The sequence below is a fragment of the Mustela nigripes genome, chromosome 1, assembly GCF_022355385.1.
Source record: "Mustela nigripes isolate SB6536 chromosome 1, MUSNIG.SB6536, whole genome shotgun sequence".
Taxonomy (NCBI): Eukaryota; Metazoa; Chordata; class Mammalia; order Carnivora; family Mustelidae; genus Mustela; species Mustela nigripes.
Genome location: NC_081557.1, coordinates 110,701,246 through 110,724,278, shown reverse-complemented (window position 1 = coordinate 110,724,278; position 23,033 = coordinate 110,701,246). Strand labels below are relative to the sequence as shown.

Genomic DNA, 23,033 nt, shown 5'->3' with positions numbered 1-23,033 from the left:
TTGGGATTCTCTCATTCAGACTCCCAAGATAGGGACTATGACTGACTCTACTTCTCTGAGCCAAGCCATGTCATTGTCCAGACTACGGAACAGCTTCCTGCAGTGGGGTGCCCACCCACACACCAATCGGCAACAGCCGAGGAAGTCAGATGCGGTATAAGACAGGGCTGGTTACCTAGGCCTTCCCCAAGTTTGCTGCAGTGGCCCTGGCCAGACAGGTACAGCGACTGTTCCAGGTACTACATGAGGCTGTTGGACCGGTGCAGGAGCAGGCTTCTCCTGGCGTGTGAGAGCCAACTGCTAAACTTTCAGGGATTTTCGTGAGCCATTTGTTAATCCGCTGTTAGTTTGAAATTGGCCACAGTGGGAGTACTTATACCCTAGACATTGGCAAATGCTAGAAATTAGAGGCTTGCTTTCTTTTTTCTGGAGAGTCAGTGTGCCAGCACACCATCGTAGCATTAATGGTTAAAGAAGAAGAAAAGCAGTGAAGGTAAATAGGGCTCCCCGACAATCTGACATCTGGTAATCTCTGTCATTTCCCCCTTCTCTTCACCCAGCCTTCGCTGCAGCCAGAACAGAAGGCTTCCTCATTCTGCACTTCCCACAGATACCTGCTCCGCAGGCCGGAGCCAGGGCTCGTGCTGAGCCATATCCCCAGCCTTCCCAAACCTCGATGCCCAGCTCCATAAAGGTCAACAACTTCTTCCCTGAAAACTACCTAATTCCCTCAATTTAAATAATCTCTGCTTCTCTAAACCCCTAGAATCCAAAGTGTACAGCTCTGTGCCCCCTTTTCATGTTTAGCTTTCCACTTCAGTTATTTCTGACTTCATAACGTAGGGTCCTTTCTTTCATTACAAACTTCCCATGAACAAGATTTATGTCCATTTCTCTTCCGGATCCTTCCAAGCGCTGAGCACATTATGCTCCTCAGACACTTGTTTGCACATGGTGAAAGAATAGAGAACAATGACATAATAACGGCTGGTCAGTAACATACCTCTGCCTCACCTTCATGCACCTACCATTGCATACCTGCTAACTCGTGAGCTCCACAATAGAGATGAGCCCTGACAACCAAATCAGAGACAACAAGATCCATGAAGGCATCAACAGATGCCATCTAAAGGCATGTATCTGGTCTGCGTGTGTTACTTTCACTAGATCTAAATGCCCATAGGAGAAGGGAAAAAAATCAAGCTTTGACCTAGCAACAGCAGATTCATACTTCAAACCACATACTGAACTTGATCAACCCCTTATTAAAGCTGATCTTTCTTTAAGTCTTTGAGAAAGATGACTCTCAGAGTGTTAGGGGAAATCTCAGAACTAGAAACCGGATGAATGAGATCACAAGTTCACTGTCAAGAGAAAATTAGTTCTTTAAGTGATGAATCCCTTAACCAGCCTGAAGAGTCTATAAAAGCCACCAAGTAATTGGAAGGAAAATTATCTGATTACAATCGGCATGTGAAGAGAAGAGTCCTGAAGAAATGGGCTTCTTTGCCCCAAAGTTTTTCCTAGACAACAATTTCTGAGTAAGGCTTCAGGCAGAAAGTTCAATGGCCTATCAACTTTAGATCTTAAAATTCTTGGTCAATGTCTGTGGCCTTTCCAGCACTTGCTCAATTCATTGTAGAAATTTTCAAAATTTGAAAATTCTTCACACTCTGAGAATCTGGAATATGGCAGAAAATATTGTCTCTATTTTATGGATGGAAAACAGAGCGAAAGAGAGTCAAGCCACTTGACTGTGTCTGTAACAGAGACTGAAATATAAGCCTGCCTTCCTAATCCTGGTTTCAATCCTTCTCTGTGGGTTTCATTCTACTCATCATCCCTCCAAACCCTAAGTGCTCCAGAATATAAAAAACAAGTGACCTTTACAAGCCAGATCACTCCAGAAGCTTAATCCAAACACGTAGTGCTAAAAACTGGTAAACAAACAAACAAACAAACAACAAGAAAACAAAAAGTCTCAGAACTAAGGCAGACAAAAGAACATGGCAGAGTGCCTATTTCAGCAAGAAAACAAACCCTCTAATCTTCCAAAAGTCTAAAACCCTGTCACCCAAGGCTGCTGATAAATGCAAGAAGAAAAAGACATATTACAGGGAATGCACACTTCACTATAGATAACATGGATATTTCCTTCATCTGTCATTTCTTGATAGGAGCAGTTTTAGGAAGTTAGGACCACAGAAAGGCTGTACTTTCCCTAAGGTTTTATAACCATTAGCTAAAGCCTCCTCAACCTGGAACTTAGCCCCCTGGGATCCAAGAGAAATCAAAAGTAAAGAAGTGAAAAAAAGAAAGCAAATAAAAGCAAGATTCCACATGTGCATCGGTCCTCCCTAACACTCTCGGACTCGGATCTGATCCTTACAAATGAAGGTCTTTGGACAACAAATGAGGGGTTGTTTCCCGGATCCAAAATCCATCCTCATGTCACTGCCTTAAATCAGAATCAAAATGGCGTGAAGGACAGTAGATGGGACTATGGTCTGCTTCATGGAATGAGCCGTTTGCTTCTGAAATAATCCCACTGTCAAATCTGAATGGAGCAGGCAGGCTCATATCTAATTCAGGAAAGAAAATATAAGAGATGGATTTAAAATTTCCAAGGCTCTTGGCTTAGGTCAGAGCTCAAACATGAAAGGAATTCTTCCACGAGTCATACTATTTCAGAATCCGTGAGCTTCCAAAAGACCTCCCTGAAGCTACCGACGATTAGGAAAAAAGCTGGAGCTGCAGTCCTCACGCTGCCCAAGGTGAACTGGGTACTAGCCTCCCCCGAGGTATCTAAGGTTCTTTTGAAATATTCCGCAGTGTTCTATAAGCAGTTAACTCTCTTGGACTCAAGTAGGCATCGGTCTTCTTAAAGAAAGGCCCACAACCCCAAAAGCCCATCATTCAGGATTCTGTCCTCCATGGATTCCTATTTTCAGATTCTATGGTAGTCTATGTGATAGGGCCAGAAATGGCCGGCTACTGGTCACAAATGTCTGTGAATCCATGACTGGAGATGAGGCTGGAGAAGATGTACTTTGCGGCATTCTATCAAGCCAAAGGGAAGGAAGCCAGCCTTCGTAAAGCATCTACTCTTCCTATGTATTTTCCATACATTCCATATCTTACATAATCCTCACAGCCCAGAAGCCACTGGAACGTAGCAAGTACGTGGGGAACTTCCTCAGAGCGCTAAGTTAAGTCATGGTGAGTAGAGATTTCAATTCCAGTTGGCCTGACTCAAAACACCCATGTTAGTCCACCAGTTATGTGTGAATTTATTATTTATGTATACCTCTTCAGATGCCAGGCTGATCTAGGCCAGTGAGCGGGCACTACTCTAAAAGCACAGAAACAGAGAACAGAAGTCCCTCCTCCAGAGACCTCTGGGAATTCAAGTCTTTTCTTTTCTTAAGATTGTATTTATGTATTTGAAGAGAGAGATACAGCGAGAGAGGGAACACAAGCAGGGGAGAGTGGAGAGGGAGAAATAGGCTTCCCGCTGAGCAGAGAGCCCGATGCGGGGCTCGATCCCAGGATGCTGGGACCATGACCTGAGCCAAAGGCAGAGGCTCAACCCACTGAGCCACCCAGGCGCCCCGGGAATTTAAGTATTTTCTATGACAATTTTTGCAAGACTGGCTGTTTCTATCCCTAAGAGCTTTGACACTGGAAATATATGAGAGTCTAGTTTGGACCTCTGAAGATGGGTTCAGAGTTAATCAACATTAACTACTTAATACTCAACCCTGCTCTGCAAACAGAAGCACCTGATTGCCAGATCAGTGTACTCTCAGGCCGGCTGGCTCCTGCCTAGTAGAATTTCAGATAATGATTGCCCTACCTGCCTGCAGTACCAGGAACTTATGCTAACCATAATCCTACTTTCTCACTTGGCTTAGAGCCTTATATGACTTCATAAAGCAAAGATTCATGAAAGTCAGTAGACCGGAACTTCAAAATTCTGAGCCACAAGAAGCTACCCTCCAGAACTTCATTCCGCAGCAAATGGCTCTTGCATCTGCCTGGACAATTCTGATTTCTAACATGCCTTGGCCACTGGAAGTAACTACAGTCTGCAGGACGGGAAGTGGTAACCATGTGAGCTTACCATGTGGCACTGAGCAAGTCAACATCGTCATCTTGCTCTGCTTCACTTACTCAGAACATGACTTTTTATTTTTTTATTTTATTTTTTTATTTTATTTATTTGAGAGAGAGAGCGATTAAAGAGCATGAGCAGGAGGGGGCAGAGAGGCAGACTCCCCACTGGGCAGGGAGCCCAATGCAGGGCTCAATCCCAGGACCCTGAGATCGTAACTCTAGCCGAGGGCAGACACTTAACCCATTGAGCCACCCAAGTGCCCCAGAACATGACTTTTTTTTTTTAAAGGCATACCCTATTAGTGAAGTTGTTAGACTACAGAATTAATCTGTACAGAATAAATATTCTCTTCTGTTAGCGAAACATTTTATTTTAAGTAATGCAAGACCAAGTCTTGTGTAGGCCATGGGACTATCCATTACCTTATCAAAAAAAAAAGACCATGACCTCATACTTTGAACAGAGGAGTCAAAGCCAGAGATTAATGATTTATCAGCCACAAAATAGTCATCCAGTTCCACAGAACAGCCGACAGATTAAAACTAGTGAGATGTGATTCTACAAGTTTTTAGTTTTAAGATTATAAACAGATGAGACTAGTGTAAACATGAAAATTCCATTTTGCCCTTACTGAAGAGCAATCTTGGAACTGGCTTCTGATTGTGAACAAAGAGACAGAGTGTGTCACAAGTAATACACCCAGCCATAGAAAGCAAAGTATGCTAAATTACAGATGGTCCTTGAGAATACAGTGACACATAAAGTTAGATTTATGCTAGAATATGCAAGAGTCAGCATAGTTTGAGAGATGGGGTTGAAGACCTAATTGCCGAACCCAACCAAGACATCCTGTATGATTTGGGGCAAACCACCCAAATACTCTGTTTCATTTGCTAGACCTCCAAAACAGGGGTTACAACAGCTACTGCCTTTAGGTCACACATTACATTAATAATCACAGGATACCTAAGTCCAATTTATTTATTTGTTCATATTGGTAAATCCACACTGGTTCAATGTGGATTGTGTAGTCCACACAGCACAAACTTCAAAAGGTACTAAAACACTCATAAAAGTTCTCTACTTCTGACATCGAATCCACCATCCTCTTCCAAGAAACAACTGATGGACAACTGCTTATGTACAGTTTCAGAAATGGTCTAGCATTTACAAGTACATGCAAACACACACTTTTCTCTGCCTACTACTGCATTCAGTGCCTTGAACTATGCCTGACATACCGTGGGGATGGCACAAATATTTGTCTAACAAAATTAATATATCTTGGAAACAGCCTATATCAAGGTATAGAGAGCTGCCTCACTCTTCTCCTACCAGTGTAATATACATGCAGGAAATGCACGTGTCATACACATACAGTGCACTAAGTTTTCATAAACCGAATCACCTAGCTATACAGCACCCTGATCAAGAAAGGACAAATATTACCAATAACCTATACGTTCTGCTCATCCTCACAGCCCGCACACCTTTCATTCACCCTGCGGGGGCGCTTAGAGTAACCACTACCCTGACTTCTAAAAACCAGCTACAATGGCCTATATTGGTATTTATAGAAATTTAGTAATACGATAGGTACTCTTTCGTGTTCACCTTCTTCCCCACAGCCTTTTGTGAGATTTAGTTGTATTTTTGTGAGGACATATAAATCCTTCATTCTCACTGACTATAGGATTTCATTCGGTGGGAACACCATAATTTATAGATATATTCAATTGCCAACGGGCATAGATGTTTGTCTCCAATTTGGAGCTATTTTAAATAGTGTACTTGAACATTCTGCACAAGGCTTTTGGTAGAAATTTGTCATTCCCCTAACATTGAAACTGCTGAAGCACAGAAGAGGTCCACACCTAACTTCCTAAGATCTACTAAACTGCTTTCCAAAATGGTTGTACTGATCTGTGCTTCCACAACATGGGAGTCTTCCTATAGCCACATGTCCTCATCAACAGCTGGAATGATTCCATGTTTTCTTTTTATTTTAAAGATTTTGTTTGTCAGAGAGAGAGAGAAAGTGAGCACAAGTGGGGGAGGTGGGGGGTAAAAGGGAGAGGGAGAAGCAGACTCCCCGCTGAGTGGGAGCCAGATGTGGAACTTGGTCCCATCACAACCTGAGCCACAGGAGACACTTAACCCACTGAGGCGCCCAGGTGCCCTCCATGGTTTTGTGTTTTACTTAGCTCTTCTGGTGGGACTGCCATTGTGTTTACAACTCCATGATGACAAATACAAAGCAGCTACCTTCCAAATGTTTACTGGACATCTGGATTATCATCTTTTATGAAGTGTCTATTCAAATCTTTTGCCCATTTTTCTACTGGGTTATTCTTTTCTCTTACCAATTTCTAGTTCTTTACAACTTTGCAATATGATCTGTTGGTCAGACATGTGCACTGGGAATGTCTTCTTCCTTCTGTGGGTTGTTCACTTCCTGTGAACAGAAGTTCTTAATTTTAATAGCCTCGGTATAATTTTTAAGTTGGTGGTTTTTTGTGTCCCTTTTTAGAATCTTTGTTGACTCCAAGGTCAAAATGTTCTCCTATGCTCTCTGCTTTTTTTTTTAAGATGCATTTATTTATTCTTAAAGAAAGAGTAGGGGAGGGCAGAGGGAGAGAAAGATCTCAAGCAGACTTCCCTCTTAGCACAGAGCCAGACACAGGGTCTCACAAACCTGAGAGGAAGACCTGAGCCAAAACCAAGAGTCAGATGCTTAACTGAGCCACCCAGATGACCCTGCTACACTCTCTTCTGAATGCCTCTACCTTCCAGACATTTGGATCGCTTTTTTATGGCAGAAAGTAGGGGTCCAGTGATCAATTTTTTTGGCCTTAGGTAGGGGTCCAGTACATTTTTTCAATATACACAGCCAACTGACCCAGCCCCATTTTCTGAAAAGCTCATCCTTAAACTGCCAAATGCCAGTATCATCTTTAGTAGATTCTTTGTCTATCCCCGAGCTCCATTTTTTTAATGGTGTAGCATTCCACTGTATTTGCTATAAATTACTAAACCCTTTCATGACTGAGTCACATACATTTTCACATTTTTCTTATGAGTAATGCCCTAATGAATAATCTTGTCCGTATATCATTCCCCATATGTATTACTATATTTGCAGGATAAACTCACAGAAATGGAACTCGTATATGCACTTTTCTATTTTAATCAATATTTGATAGAGATTATACCAATTTTAATTGGATTTGTTCAGACCACAATGATACGGCATACACAGTATTATTATAAGACCCGGCACATTAGAATTTCACTTATACCAAATTTCCCAATATTTTCTGAGCCTTAGGATCCCTTTTTCAAAGACAATAAATGTGTTACTACGCTTCAAGTATCCACTGATTGAGAAAAGATATACAAGCATGTAAGTTCATGGAAACTGTGCCTCACAATCCTGTGAGATGGAAAAACAAAAATGAATCATGCTGGGGCACCTGGGTGACTCAGTTATTAAGCATCTGCCTTCGGTTCAGGTCATGATCCCAGGGTCCTGGGATCGAGCCCCACATTAGGCTCTCTGCTCCATGGGAAGCCTGCTTCTCCCTCTCCCACTCTCCCTGCTTGTGTTCCCTCTCTCCCTGTGTCTCTGTCACATAAATAAATAAAATCTTTAAAAAAAGAATAGAAGGGGCACCTGGGTGGCTCAGTGGGTTAAGCCGCTGCCTTTGGCTCGGGTCACGATCTCAGGGTCCTGGGATGGAGTCCCGCGTTGGGCTCTCTGCTCGGCGGGGAGCCTGCTTCCCTCTCTCCCTCTCTCTGCCTGCCTCTCTGTCTACTGTGATCTCTCTCTGTCAAATAAATAAACAAAATCTTAAAAAAAAATAAATTAAAAAAAAAAAAAGAAAACGAATCATGCTGCCATGATGTTGGGGCAGGCCTTCTCTTGTTTACTTGCTTCTGTTCACAAGGGAGCTCAAAGCCTGGTTGGAGGGCCTCAAAGCCAGGCAGAAGATGCCAGCCCTGTTCTAGGAGGAGTGGTTCCCATATGAAGTCCAAAGTGGCTCTCTGCCTGAGATGAGACTGCATTGCCGCCCTCCTATCAAGCTGTCCCTTCCCATGGGAACAGCGTAGGTGGACTCGCACTCACCACAACAGCAAGGAGCCTCACTCAAACTTCTCCAAGCTTAAGTGTTCCAAAGAAAGCATCATCATTTTGTTCAAAATACAGGTCTAAAAAAAGACCAATTTTCTCTCATTTCCAGGTCAATACTAAAATCCTTTATGATCAATACATGACCTCACCTTCACCCATCAACACTCGGTAAACCACAGTAACATTCATTCTCAAACACACCTATAATGTTGTAAGAATGTCATGCTGCTTATTAATTTTGTAACTGACATCATGTCAATACCATGGTGCTGGGGACCAAAGACCATTGGGCCCACAGCAGGACTGAAACATGACCAGCATGGAACCCACAGCTCGACTTCTACTTAGCAGGCTCAAACCTCCAAACACACTTCCTTCCCAAAACTCTTAAAAAAGGGGAAGGTGAACAGCAAAGAAAACCATCAACAAAATGAAAAGGCAGTCTACCAAATGGGAGAAGATATTTGCAAATCACCTAACTGATAAGGAATTATCCAATATATAAAGAAATCATAAATTCAGAAGCTAAAAAAAAAAATCCAAATTAAAAATGGGGAAAAGATCTGAATAGACATTTTTGCAAAGAAGACATACAGATGCCCCAGAGGCACATGAAAAGATGCCCAACATCAGTAGTCATCAGGGAAATGCAAATCAAAACCTCAATGAGATCTTACCTCACATCCTTTAGAACATTTTTATTAAAAAGACAAGAAGCAAGTATTGGTGAGGATGTGAAGAAAAGGGAAGTCTTGTGTCCTGTCAATGGGAATATAAACATTTCCACTGTGGAAAACAGTATGGAGGTTCCTCAAAAATTAAAAACAGAACTACCATATAATCCATCAACCCCACTTCTGGGTATTTATTCAAAAGAACACTAACTTGAAAATATATCTGCACCTCTATGTTTAATGCATCATTATTTATAACAGCCAAGATTTGGAATCAAGCTAAGTGTCCACTGAAGGATGAACAGATAGAGAAAATGTGTCACAGAACACCAGGAATATTATTGAGCCATCAAAAAGAAGAAAATCCTGCCATTTGGACTCTGAGGGCATGATGCTAAGTGAAAGAAGTCAGACAGACAAAGACAAAAACTGCATGGTATCACTTACATGTGGAATCTTAAAAAAAAAACGGAACTCATAAAACAGACTGGTGACTGCCAGAGGTGGGGGATGGGTGGTGATCAAAGGGTACACAGTTCCAACTCTAAAATCAGTAAGTCTTGGGGATGTAATGTACAGCATAATGACTACAGTTTGTAACACTGTACTGTATATTTGAAAGTTGAGGGTACCTTTTAAAAGTCCTCATCACGGGGTGCCAGGGTGATGCAGCTAATTAGCACCCGTCCAACTCTTAGTTTCAGCTCAGGTCGTGATGTGAGGGTCATGGGATTGAGCCCCAACTGGCTCCATGTTTGGCGTGGTGGAGTCTGCTTGAGATTCTCTCTCTCTATCCCTCCTACTCATGCTCCCCCCCTCTCTAAAGCAAATAAATCAGTCTTTAAAAAAAAAAGAAAGAAAAGAAGTCTTCATCATTAGGAAACCTTTGTAATATTAACTAGACTCACCATGCTGATCATTTCACATGCCAGACACTTTACACTGTACAAGTGAAACTACCATCATGTTATACGTCAGTGGTATTTCAATAAAAGGTGGGGGGGAGTTGATTTTTTTTTTTTTTTAATATATTTGACAGAGAGAGATCACAAGTAGGCAGAGAGGCAGGCAGAGAGAGAGAGAGGAGGAAGCAGGCTCCCTGCTGAGCAGAGAGCCCGATGCGGGACTCGATCCCAGGACCCTGAGATCATAACCTGAGCCGAAGGCAGCGGCTTAACCCACTGAGCCACCCAGGCGCCCAGGGGGGAGATGATTGAATATATATATATATATACCAAAAACTCCACCTAGGAAAAAACAGGGAAGATGGGCATTTTCCCTTTAGGACTTCATGGGGGGCAATCACTTGTCAGACCCCCTAAGCAGACATCTAAAGAAACTTGCTCCGCTGGTTGTAAAGGGAGAAGCAGCACCTAGAAGAGGACAGGCTGAAACACAAATGTGTGAGCAGCCCTGTGACTCTGGGTGATTACTTCCTGCCTCTAGGGCATGTTTTCCCAATATATTTCCCAATATGTTAGCTATGAGGGGAGGTGTACAGATGCAACTAGACCTTAATATTTTATGATTCTATACACAAAAGGGCAAAGCTGTCAGATTTTTATAACAGAGGTTTATGACTTATAACTGGTCTCCAGAAGGACAGGCTGGGGAGGGAGAGCGCTATCATTCCAGGCTCGCAGAAAGTACAAACCAAGTACAGCGCATCCTGTCCAGGTACACGTGTAACGAACAAGTCAGCAGGACGTAGTCTTACTCACCTCAGCTGAGTCAGCAAAGAGCTATTTTCAAGAGAGAATTAATCTCTGCTGTGATTTCTTTTCCCCAAGCTAAGTTATTTGACAAGATAAAGAACGGGTGCCTAGGATTCTGAGCGAGGGCATCCATGGGGTCCACCTACGGTGTCTGACATGGACAGTGCCAGGGTTTAATGGGGTGTGGAAAAGTAGAGAAAATGGCACAATCTGGAAACGTGGATAAAGTAGAGAAAATGGCACAATCTGGAAACGTGGATCCAGGAATCTAAAGCCACTGGAACAATAGCAGCTTTGCGATGGCACAGAGCTTTGTGAAAGACAAAGACCACTTTTGTCTCTTGCTTGGGAACTGGTTGCCAGCGATTCAAACAATCCTTTGAGTTCCCGACTGCCAGGCCAGGCTCCCAGAGGACACGGCCTGAGCATCACTTGCAAAAATAAAATTAACACAACCATCCTCCGCTTTCCCTTGCTCACCCAAACCTCTCCCTCAAAGTCATTTCTTAGCCCCATCTCAAAAGCTCTTTCTTAAACTTAAAAATAAAAGCCTGTGATTCCTAAGGAATGCCAGAGGCTACTTACAAACCAATGTCAAAGGTCTCCCAAAGGATTTGTTAACGCCTTTAACACCCACAAACAGTAGACCTCTCCCAGAGGATTTTATCTTTGATGAGGGAGAAAACTATTTTTCCCTCCTTTCAAACATTTTGTGAAGGACAAACTATGTGACCTTAATCAATCTTTGGGGCCAAAGATACAGGTCAAATTCTAGTACAATTCTATTATAATTCTCAATTTAAATGAGTGGTAATATACTGACCCAGGTTCCTTTCTTGATTCTTCTGACAGTATTAAAATATTTCCTACGTATAGAGTTGTAATTGTTGTCACACTGAATATTGCTGGGAAGAAACTAGAAGTTGGAAAGTTTCCATTTATGGAACAATTCATTACAGTGAGATTTGATTCCTCATCCCCCGAACTCCACTGGTTCGTCTCTTAATACTTAGATGAGGAGATACTACAAGTTATGTTGAAAGCTAACACATTGAAAGGTAGGACCACCACAAAAAGTCTTCAGAGAATGTGGACACACTGAAGCTTGAATAAGTACTCCCTTTTGCTGCAAAGCCCCTTGCCAATACTCTAAATTACTTTTCTTCTCCACGTGACTTGTAATCTCCTATTTTTTAAATTACCCTGTGCACAGTATATGCTGTGCTTATTCTAAGGGATCTCCACTCTTTTTTTTTGTAATACGAAGGAAGAAATGCACTTAAAAGCCTTGTTTCGGGGCACCCTGGGTGTCTGCTGCAGCTCAGGTCATGATCCCTGAGTCCTGGAATCGAGCCCCAGGTCAGGCTCCCTGCTCAGCAGGGAGTCTGCTTCTCCCTCTGACCCTCTCCTTATTCCTGCCCACAATCCCTCCCTCTCTTTCTCTCTCAAATAAATAAATAAAATTTTAAAAATAAAATCCGGTTTCTTTCATTAGATTTCATCTTCTTTTCTCTCCAAGTCATGTGCTCAACACAGCACTAATGCAATGACTCAGAACCTCCTAAACCCTATTTACCACTGTGGTCAAGCACCTTCCTCCATGAAGCCTCCACAAATAATGCTGGAGGAGGGGGAGGGAGGAGGGGGAAGGGGAAGAGGAGGACTATTCCCACTTTCCCTTCCTATCTAATAGGGCACCATGTAGGATCTCAGTTCCTCTCCCACCCCAAAATGTTCATACAATCCTCTGCTCAAGCAATGTATTAAATCTACTTTATCTATTATTTAAATGTTCCTTTTCCCACTACTTTTGATTGCCCCACTGGAAGGACACACAGGGCAGTATACTCCATAGCCTAGAGAAAATGGCCTCTTACGATAGCCAAGACAAATTTAGGTAGATGATGGGTTCAGTGTTCATTTATTACTGTCATTTATTTACTGAGTGCTGACCACCTGTCAGGTGCTTTTCGCAGGGCTGGAGTTCCCTAATGAAAAAAACGAAGTTCCTGTCCTCATAACTTTAAATTGTAGCACAGGAGACAAGCAGTAAACACAATCAAATAAGCAGGACAGTCCCAGACCACGTAAAGAGAAGAAAGGGGGGAAAGAGAGACACTGAGAGGTGTGGGCGGGCAAGGTATGGACAAAGACAGTAGTACCCTTAGCTAGGGTTCTGAGGAGAAGCTAAGGAGGGATTATTCTAACGATGATTCCATTTTTAATTCTTTTTATCTCACCAACTACACCTGGTGCTTATCATTTGTAGATTCTGTATTTGTGAATTCTCCTACCTGCTAGAATCTACCGGCAGCCTCAAATGAATATTCCTGGTCCTTCCACAGCCTCTCTCAAATGTGTGTAGAGAGGCAGAATGTGATGTGCAAGTTCCCACCTGAGATCCAACCAGGCCACATGCCCTCTTTTTCTTTCGGTTCTCATACGGCAAACAAGTATCCTCTCTGTGGTTTTAAAGGCAGTGCCATGTTCTTCTCATATTACGCTTTCTGTTAATGATTTCACCTTTGGAAACAGCCCCAAGCATCGCGCTGAAGTGCTGGGTAGTACCCTGGGCCCAAAAGGCTGGCATTTGTCTCATGGAGAAAATACATGTGTGAGATGAGCTTGGTTCAGGCTTGAGTCATCGTGCTTTGCTCAGGCTGTGAGTTCACTGCTGGTGAATCAATGATATTATATTAACTTATATTTATAAAATATAAATACATATTATAAAATATAATATGTAATATGTTATATAACACATGTTATATAACAGATATTAAATTATATAACACATATAACACGTCTATAAACATATATAACACATATAACATATATGTTATATAACATATATTAACACATATAACATATGTGTTATATAACATATATTAAAATTATATATCAAAGCAGGTCTTTAAACCTGACACAGAAACACACATAAAGTAAGGCTGACCAGTTGATGAAAACACAACCAGAGGCTCCTAAGAACCTGACCCTGAATTTCCCCTAGGAGCCATGGCTCAGTCAGTATTCCCCAAGTCAGGGTTCCCAGCTACTTCACAGAATATTAACTACCACCAATCACAGGGATCTACATTACAACAAAAAGAATGCCTCAATCTGGCATCATGTTTGCTCTTTAATAGAGAAATGGCTTGACAGGGACCGGATTCTAGCCAGACTCCAGGACACTGCTGTTTTATTTTTGTTGATGTTATTTTTATAGTTGCTTTTTCCTATGGCATGTGATACTGGCTCTCCTTTAATGGTAGGAACGTAGGATTTTCTTTTGCAATAGTTGTTTTCAGTAAAAATGGAAAGAAAAAAAAAAAGGTGGCAACACAGAAGATAAAGTGGGAAACAGACCAGGCAACTAGGTATGGACTCAGACATGAAGCTGTTTCACAAGGGCACCTGGACACGTCAGAGATCAAGGTGACAATGAACAAGTGAAGTTTGGGAAAACATATGGAGTAGAGTTTTGGCTTGAGCGAGATTATACAGCCACAGATGAAAAATGTATCCTCCATGAGCCTCAGTTTTCTTATCTGGAAAAGGGGGCAATATAGGAGAATTACAGCATTATCTCAGTTTAATGAAATAACAGGTAAAGAAGCAGGTTGAGGGGCGCCTGGGTGGCTCAGTGGGTTAAAGCCTCTGCCTTCGGTTCAGGTCATGATCCCAGTGTCCTGGGATCGAGCCCCGCATCAGGCTCTCTGCTCAGCAGGGAGTCTGCTTCCTCCCCTCTGCCTGCCTCTCTGCCTACTTGTAATCTCTGTCAAATAAATAAAATAAAATCTTTAAAAAAAAAAAAAAAAAGAAGCAGGTTGAAACTTTTTGGTCTTAGAACCCCTTTTTACTCTTCAAAGTTACTCAAGATCTCAAAGAGCTTTTGTTTATGTGGGTTACGTCTATCACTATTTATCATATTAGAAAGCAAAACCGAGATATTTTACACTTTTTGACTTTAACTAATTTAAAATAATCATAATAGAAGCACCTAGGTGGCTCAGTCAGTTCAGCAGCTGCCTTCGGCTCAGGTCATGATCTTGGGGTCCTGTGATGGAGCCTCATAGTGGGCTCCAAGCTCAGCGGGGAATCTGCTTATCTCTCTCCCTCTGCCCTTTCCCACCCTTCCCCTCCGCTAGTTCTCTAATAAATAAAATCGTAAAAATAAAATGATTATGGGGCACCTGGGAGGCTCAGTGGGTCGAGCAATCGACTCTTGATTTCAGCTCAGGTTATGATCTCAGGGAGCCTGGATCAAGCCCAACCTCGGGCTCCGCACACAATATGGAGTCTGTCCATTCCTCTCCCTTCTCCTCCCCCTGCATGCACACACTCTCTCAAATAACAAGATCTTTGTGTTTAATTAAATAAATAATAAAATAATCATAATAAACCCAATGCATTTTTTTTGTGTATATGTATTTCTCCAAATAAAAACACTTTTCCAAACAAAAACACTTAGGAGATGCACAGCTTTGCATCTGTGTAAAGCTCTTTAACCTTTGCCTTCATGAAAGGCAACTGGATTCCTCCGTCGACTTCGGTGTTCAGACTTCTGCAGTATTACACTTCAGGCAGTCTCTGGGAAACTGTACTGTATACTTATGGGAGGGTAAAGTGAAACAGGCCAATAATATCTTAGTATTACTGCCAAGGAAGTTTCTAATTCCCCTGAAAAACATCTCCATAACCCCCACATGTATCTGGAACATACTGAATTACAGGGTTTAAAACAGTCACAAACTAAATTAATAGTAAATATTAATTCTCTATTCCCCTTATCCTTAGCCTCCATGTTATTAGAACATGAATACGTAGGGGCAAAGACTTCTCCAGATGTAGAGTATCTACAGCAGCATCATGCCTCCTGTAGACAGATGACCAACAAGTGTTACTGTTGTTCCTTATTCTGGTTCCATAACTAATTAACTGTGTGATTTTCAGCTAAGGATTTTTATTCTGTGTTCAAATTCAGAGACCCATGGATGTGAAAAGGGGAAGAAAATGCATCTCTATTTTCTAACACTCAGCATTTACTTTAATGATGACTGGAGGCAATATACCCCACTTGCAGCAAACCCAAATCATAGGTATTTTCGTATCATATCACAGTTACTGCAGATATCTTCCGAAAATCACATACGCTCATCACTAATTCAAAAGTAGGGTAGTTATTAGATCTGCCACTAAATCTTGTTATCTAGCGCCTCAATAAGCACATATATTACCATACCACAAATTCTGAAAAATATCTTGACAGCTGTATTTCAAAACAACTGGGTTTCATTTCCAACCCTTCATAGTTGACTTTGTGCACTTAAAATCATTATTCGAAGGAAATGATCCACAGGCTTAACCAGATGACTAAGGGAGTTCATGCAGTCAAAAGGTTACCTTGCGTTAAGCAATTCACTTTACGACTTTAGGCTCTAAGTTCCCCTCTTTAAAGGGAACCCAGACCAGTTATCCTCTGAGACCCTCCCCTCAAGAGCTGAACGGGAACCCACAGCACACCTGACTGCATTACCAAAAAGCTACAAGGGTCTGCTCTCAATTTTTACACAGCAATTGAGAGTCTACTGAGCTAAGTGCTTTCAGATTAATGCGGTTTAGCAGAACCAAACAGATGAAGAGCTAATGGTGAAAGCAAAGGTCTTCCCACACTACCTTTTATCGCATTATAACAATACAGATCACAAATAAGCAATAATTAATTATTCTGCAAAAAAAAAAAAAATCAACCATCCACATAATCTGGGGCTATTATTGATAGGAACTGCTTGTTTGGATGCAGACTTATACACAAATGTTTCAAAGCATCAGAAGAGTAACCTGGATATATATCACTAACATTCTTTAAATCTTTATTTAGATTAAAAGTGATTACACCCTCATATTCTCAAACAAAAATTTCAAGAAAGAGAGAGAAAATAAAGAAAAATAAGACAGCTTTCCATGGCAATGGGAAGTGCCCTTGTATCCAAGAACTGGCATGCAGAACTTCACACCGGGATACTAATGGACTAGAACTTTCAAGAAGTGAATCTATTGGTCCTCTCCCTTGATAACACAGATAACACGTGTGGGTCATTCAGGCCCTTCTAAATGCTAGAGACTGAGCCAACAGAGCTATGTTTAAGAACTAAGAAAGCCCAGACAGATTGCATTTCAGTCCCCATAGAAAAATCTAGGCTATGTCAGGAGCAGCCAATAGTGAGTGGCACCAAGATAATATAAGAATAGAGACTGCTAGCTTCCCTTAGCAAAATTCAAATGGAGATCAAAGCGCCACCCTCACACAGAGTAGCTGTGAGTCATTAAAATGCTTCCAAATGGCTATCATATGGTTTCCTTCACCCAAAAACGCAATCCGACCACCAGGCGCTCACAAGTGATAACTTTCCCCCCCAAACATCCAACAAGCCAATTTTCCTAATCATATTTAAATGAGTCTGTCTACTCTATGCTTATTTTCTCAACAGCACATCTCTTTTTTTTTTTTTTTTTTTTGACTTGCAAAGGTAAAGACAGACTGAAGGGCCTCATTTCACACATTTAACCAAACAAAATAAAACTCATATTGTGGTGAATGGGGGGGGTGGGTGGGGAGAGGAACTGCATTAAATCATCATAGAAATTAGGTTAGGGAGTTACAATGTCACCTCAACGCCACGAATAAGCAGTTACTGAATATATGCTCTATACCTGGTATTGTGACAGGGATACAGAACCATAACCTTCTGATTCAGTGAACCCAAGGATAAAAGGATAAGTAACAAAGGATGGCACAATGTAGTGATTGTAGTGTTTGGGAAGGTCTGGTTCAGACCCGATCTGGGGAAGCAATGGAAATGGATTTGAGCCCTGAGGAAAAGGCCGGATTCGGGAAGATGCAGGCGTGGGAGGGTACTCCGGGCAGGGGACAGGCACAAGGGAGCAAAGTCCCAAAGGAGAGCCTCTCCATTGAATATTGCACAAGAGCAAAGAAGGGCAGTGTCTGCACTAGTGAGTTCACGAAAGACGCCAGGAGAGATAAGGCTGGTGGAGACAGGTTGAACCAGATTATCATAACCTTGAAAGCTGGGCTCAATTTAGACTTTACCCTGTAGGCCACGGAAGGCTTCCAAGGAGGGAGGTGTTACGAACAACAGTGAGTTTTAGGAATAAACAATGGTGATTTATCTCTGAGGCTAATCTGTCCTAACAGTGGGTCCTTTTGTCAAGCCAAGATTAATCAGAATCCATTGTGTCTAGTAAAATAAGTGTGCCAAATTATATCCTTGGGCAATTTTGCTACCACCTATGCCCTGGAAATGCAACTCAAATACTTTCTTGGCTGATGATAAATAACCAGGTAATCTGATCCCAGAACAGGGGGGGAAAGTGTATTAGAAAGAAAACATGTCGGGGCGCCTGGGTGGCTCAGTGGGTTAAGCCTCTGCCTTCGGCTCAGGTCATGGTCTCAGGGTCCTGGGATCGAGCCCCGCATGGGGCTCTCTGCTCGGCAGGGAGCCTGCTTCCATTCCTCTCTGCCTGCCATTCTGCCTACTTGTGATCTCTGTCTGTCAAATAAATAAATAAAATCTTTAAAAAAAAAAAAAAGAAAGAAAGAAAACATGTCATACTTGCTCCTGTGACAATGGCATTAAAACCACGGGGCGGGGGCGGCTGGGTGGCTCAGTGGGTTAAAGCCTCTGCCTTCGGCTCAGGTCATGATCCCAGAATCCTGGGATAGAGCCCCGCATCAGGCTCTCTGTCCAGCGGGGAGTCTGCTTCTTCCTCAATCTTTGCCTCTTTGCCTACTTGTGATCTCTGTCAAATAAATAAATAAAATATTTAAAGCAAACAAAAAACCCCATATGGGGGGGCCTACATGAAAGTCATAAATTGTTTTGGATCCTGTTAAAATTAAAATTGATAACTTTGTAAGTAGTAATTAATGATTAGGCATCGCTAAATATACCTTAATTTTTTTTTAAGATTTTTTTTTTTTTTTTAATTTACTTGAGAGAGAGACAGTGAGAGAGAGCATGAACGAGGAGAAGGTCAGAGAGAGAAGCAGACTCCCCATGGAGCTGGGAGCCCAATGCGGGACTCGATCCCGGGACTCCAGGATCATGACCTGAGCCGAAGGCAGTCGTCCAACCAACTGAGCCATCCAGGCGTCCCTAAATATGCCTTAATTTAGTAGTACTCTATAACACTCAAATATAAAGAAACGAATTCCCTCTATCTTATGAGACCATTTCCCCTCCATAACTACTGGCTACTTACTGGAACCTGCCATGCTAAAGCCTCATGACCAAATTATGACAAGGTGTTCTGGAGCAGAAGAATGACCTACTCATTTCTGAGTTGGAACCACAGGAAAGTGCAAAGATTCTAAGTAAAATGTAAGAGGAAACAAGTTGTGTGTTTTTTTTTAAATAGAGGGAAAACAAGAATTATGTATATACAATATATAGTATTATATACACTTATATACATATATAAAGGGTAACAATTAAGAATACTATAGTAAATATGAAAGGGTTTGGTTGTTGGTTTTTTTAAACTGACTCCTGGTTACAGAGTTGAAAAGCACTAGAGGACGTTTAAGAGTATCTCTGCAAAGGACTTCATGGTCAGAAAACGCAGAAGCACATAAGAGGTCCAGGGACCACTCCCTACTAACTGAAGCAGTGAGGGGGAAATGGGGGCGGGGAAGGGACGAAAGTAAAAGATTAAATTACAAATGGCCCAAATGAATAAACCTGACAGGAAGTGATAAAATTCTCAACACACACAACTGTGTTTATTCTAGGGAACCGCTCGGAAATCTACTTGCCCTGTAATCTACCGACTAATGGCAGTCTTCCCACGAGACCTCAGCAACCTCACTCCTGGATACAAGGTGCAAGGACCACGATTTTTCCCCTGGGTCAAAAGCAGGCACAGCCAGTGTTTTGGGTCCAAAACAACACAAAAGCAATCCCTCCGCGGGTGGTGGGGGCTCCTCCAGGACCGCTGTTAGGAATGCCAAGTGCCTGGGCAGGACCTGTCACAGCTTTCTTAACAAAACATCCTCATGTTATCCCACGATGAAACTCGGGGCTCGGAAGGCAGTCTTAACACCGTCTGTCTTCATGCACGGTCCCTTAGGGACGAGCGTGTCTGCACAACCAGTACTCCGCCCCCCCCCGCCCCCGGGGGGCAACCACCCCCCGCTGCCTGGTCACACACTTCCTGTCTCTTCCATCACCCCCACCCCACGATTTCAGTTTCCCATTCAGTTTACAACTGTTAGCAGAGTCCCAGTCCCTGGGAGGAAAGGGGGGCGGGCGGCATTCCACCCCCAAACCCTCACTTTGGGACCTCAGAGAGAACCCAGGAAGAAGGAAGGCAGAAAGCCCTGGGTCCCCGGGCGGCACCCGCATTCGGCCGACGGCGGCCGAATTACAAACTACTCAATGAAACCACAAAGATGCGGAGGAGAAAGGCGAGCACCCGGGCGTGGTGCCCCCAAATGAATAGCAGGCAAGCGCTCGTCTTTTGACGTTTCCATCGTGCAGAGCGCCGGTTCGGGAGCCGGGTGACCAGTCCCGGAGCCCGAGTGCACTTTCAGCCCCTCGGATTCCCCAAACCGGGAGGGACGTCCCCAACCGGGAACTGTCGCCGGGGTAGCTGAGCCCCGACTGCGCCTGCGAGGGCAGCGGGAGCCGAACCCGGTACCGGGCAGCGCGGGTACCCAGTGGCCCGGCGTCCGCCGCCCAACTTTGCGCAAGCCAGGGCCGCTCCCGCGAACTTCGCGGTAGCCGGGCGCGGGCGGGGTGGGGCGAGCACTCACCAACCCCGTACTTCTGCCTCTTGGTCGGGATCCAGCGGGCCATGGCGGCGACCTCGCCCCGCGGCGGCAGCGGCTGCGGCTGCGGCGGCTACAGCTCCTGGGGCCCCGGCCGCCGCCGCGCCGCGCTCCCGCGCGCCCCGGGCTCCTCCGCCATGTTCCGGCAAACTTCGCGGACCCCGAGAGCCGTCTCCCAGTCGCGCCGCCCGCACGGGATTCGCTCCGGCTCGGCCCCGGCCCGCGGTCACCTGCTGGGCCGGGCGGCCGCGCCGCCGTGCGCGCCCCTCCCGGCGCCGCCCCGGCCCCTCCCGCCGGCCGCGCCCTCCGCCCGCCGGGGCCGCCTCCGCGCCCCGACCCGCGGGCGCCCGGCCTCTCCCGCCCGCCCTGGGACTCTGCGCTCTGCGGGCTCCGCCTCGCGCACTTCCCGGGAGCCGCTTCGGCTCAGGTTTTTTCCATTTAGTGTTTGGCGTTCCACCCTCCCCCGCACTGTCTTCCTCACCCGGATTAAACCCTCGAGGTTGGATCCCGGGGGGCGTCGGGAGGGCCGCGCTGGAGGCGCGGGGCACACCCAGGCGGGCTGCGGGCCGCGGGTGGGCAAGGACTGCGGGGTCGCGCCCACTGCGCGTCGCGCCTCTGGGGGAACGAGCATAAATTCATAAGTTGCTTCTCGGCCCCCAGACACCAGTGTCTGGCACTCAGCGGCGCTCAATAAATATTTGTTGAATGAATGAGCAGTTGACTACGGCGTTCACCCCCTAGAGCTTTAACTGACACCGAGAGAGCCGGAAGCCAGACTCCGGGGCTGACATGATCTCCCCGGGCCACCGTGTATAGCTTTCAAAGCGGGCTCATCCGTCTCCGGGTAAATAGAGACCCGATGCGAGGGAGACGTGCTCTGCAGAAGCGTCAGTTTCCTAGGGGAGCTCAGTTGGGAAAAATTCTTCAGAGAGCCTTAACTTGGAAATTCTGTACCCCCCTCCCAAACACCGGCACTCCTCCCCAGCTGGAGAAATGCGGACCCTTATGCTCCAGGGAAAAGTTCTCCCCTAGGACCCCCCCATTTCCAAGAGACCTGCAGCCTGAGTGGGGGACGGGGCACACCCGAGTCCTCTCTCTCCTTCGCTGCCTGTGTAGTTTTGACCAACAGCCAAACGCAGGGACTCGCTCCTTTGAACTGAAGAAGGCTTCTCCTGGAGCCCTCTGGAAACCCTTCCGGATCTCACTTCCTCCAGGAGAGACCTCGGGAATGACGGTGGGATTAGAGACACCTGAGTTGAGGGGTAGAGAAAGGGGGAGGGACGTTTTGCTACCTAACGACCCACAGAAGTAAAATCTCAGAGTAAATGACCAGCCCATTTATGTTGAGGGTTTGAGAAAACACCTCTTGAAACAACTTGTTTTGTCCTTGCAGCCTATGACATTTTCCTTGCCTGTTTGGAACATGAAAGAGATAAAATTTACACGTAGTAGAAGAGAATGAAACTTGATTGGAGAATTAGTGCATTGTAAGTTTGGTAACTTTTGCAAAACCAGATCTGAAATTTAAAACAAAACAAAAAAAGTCCTGTTCTAGGTGAGTTAACTCCTTACTTTCTTCTCCATCAAAAATAGGCATTTATTCACAGAGTGTAGTGATCATTTAAGAATCTGTCACTTTAGACTCAACATCAGGAAGGCATGAAGGCATTCCACCATCTCCCTGAAAATAATTTTTCTTTCTCTGCCAATGATATCATGATTAACCTAGTTTCCAGGCTAGATAATCTCTTCTTCTTCCCACAAACATTAGGTATGTGCCTGTTGGGTTTCAGGCACTGTCCTAAGAATGGTTCACAGCAATGAATACAGTAAAACCCCTACCCTCATAGAGCCTACAGTCCGGAAGAGGAGAGTAAAAACAAAACAAAGATACTGCCACATGAGGCTAAGCATGTAGAGAAAAATCCCAAGCAGGGAGGATAGGATTGGGGGTGAGGGGTAGAATCTGCTGTTTTATATTGAGCGAAGGTGACATTGAAGATAGACTAGAAGGAAGTATGGATTCCAGGGGAAAGTATTCTGAACTTCAGGAACGACAAATGCAGAGGCCTGGAGGCATGTTTAACATGTTCTTAAAACAATAAGAAATCCTGGTTGGTAAGAGGTCAGTAAGGACCAAGTTTGGTCCAAGAGGCATAGGGTGGCCGGATAGAGCAGGACCCTGAAAGGAGTAATAAGGACTTATATGTTACAACAAAAGGTTGAAGGGTTTTGAGCCAACCTAGGACACAATCTAATTTGCTTGCCTGTGGGAAGAACAGATTATAGAGGCCCAAGGGAAGACACAGGAATATTTTAGTAGTTCAAGCAAGAAATGAAAATAGTTGGGTCCAGGATGGTAGGGGAGAGATTGAAAAGAGGTTGGATTCTTAGCATACACTGAAGGCAGAACCAACAGGAGTGCTGTGTGCACTGAGGGGAATTTACTGTGAGGCTTCTGGACATTTTCATTAGCTTATGTTTCTGGAAAATTTGCAAAGAAAAAAAGTTTGTTGTGTTTGTGTGTGTGTTTTCTTAAGATCTT

At 44.1% G+C, this 23,033-nt stretch overlaps 1 protein-coding gene across 1 annotated transcript in view; it reads right to left on the bottom strand.

The window, feature by feature from the left end:
* Positions 1-20,741, bottom strand: part of DOCK5 (dedicator of cytokinesis 5) — a 211,730-nt gene extending 190,989 nt beyond the window's left edge. The window contains exon 1 of the mRNA XM_059372023.1: positions 20,474-20,741. Within this exon, the coding sequence (XP_059228006.1) occupies positions 20,474-20,516 (43 nt within the window). The 5' untranslated portion in view covers positions 20,517-20,741. The remainder of the gene's footprint in view (positions 1-20,473) is intronic.
* Between the last annotated feature and the right edge of the window lie 2,292 nt (positions 20,742-23,033).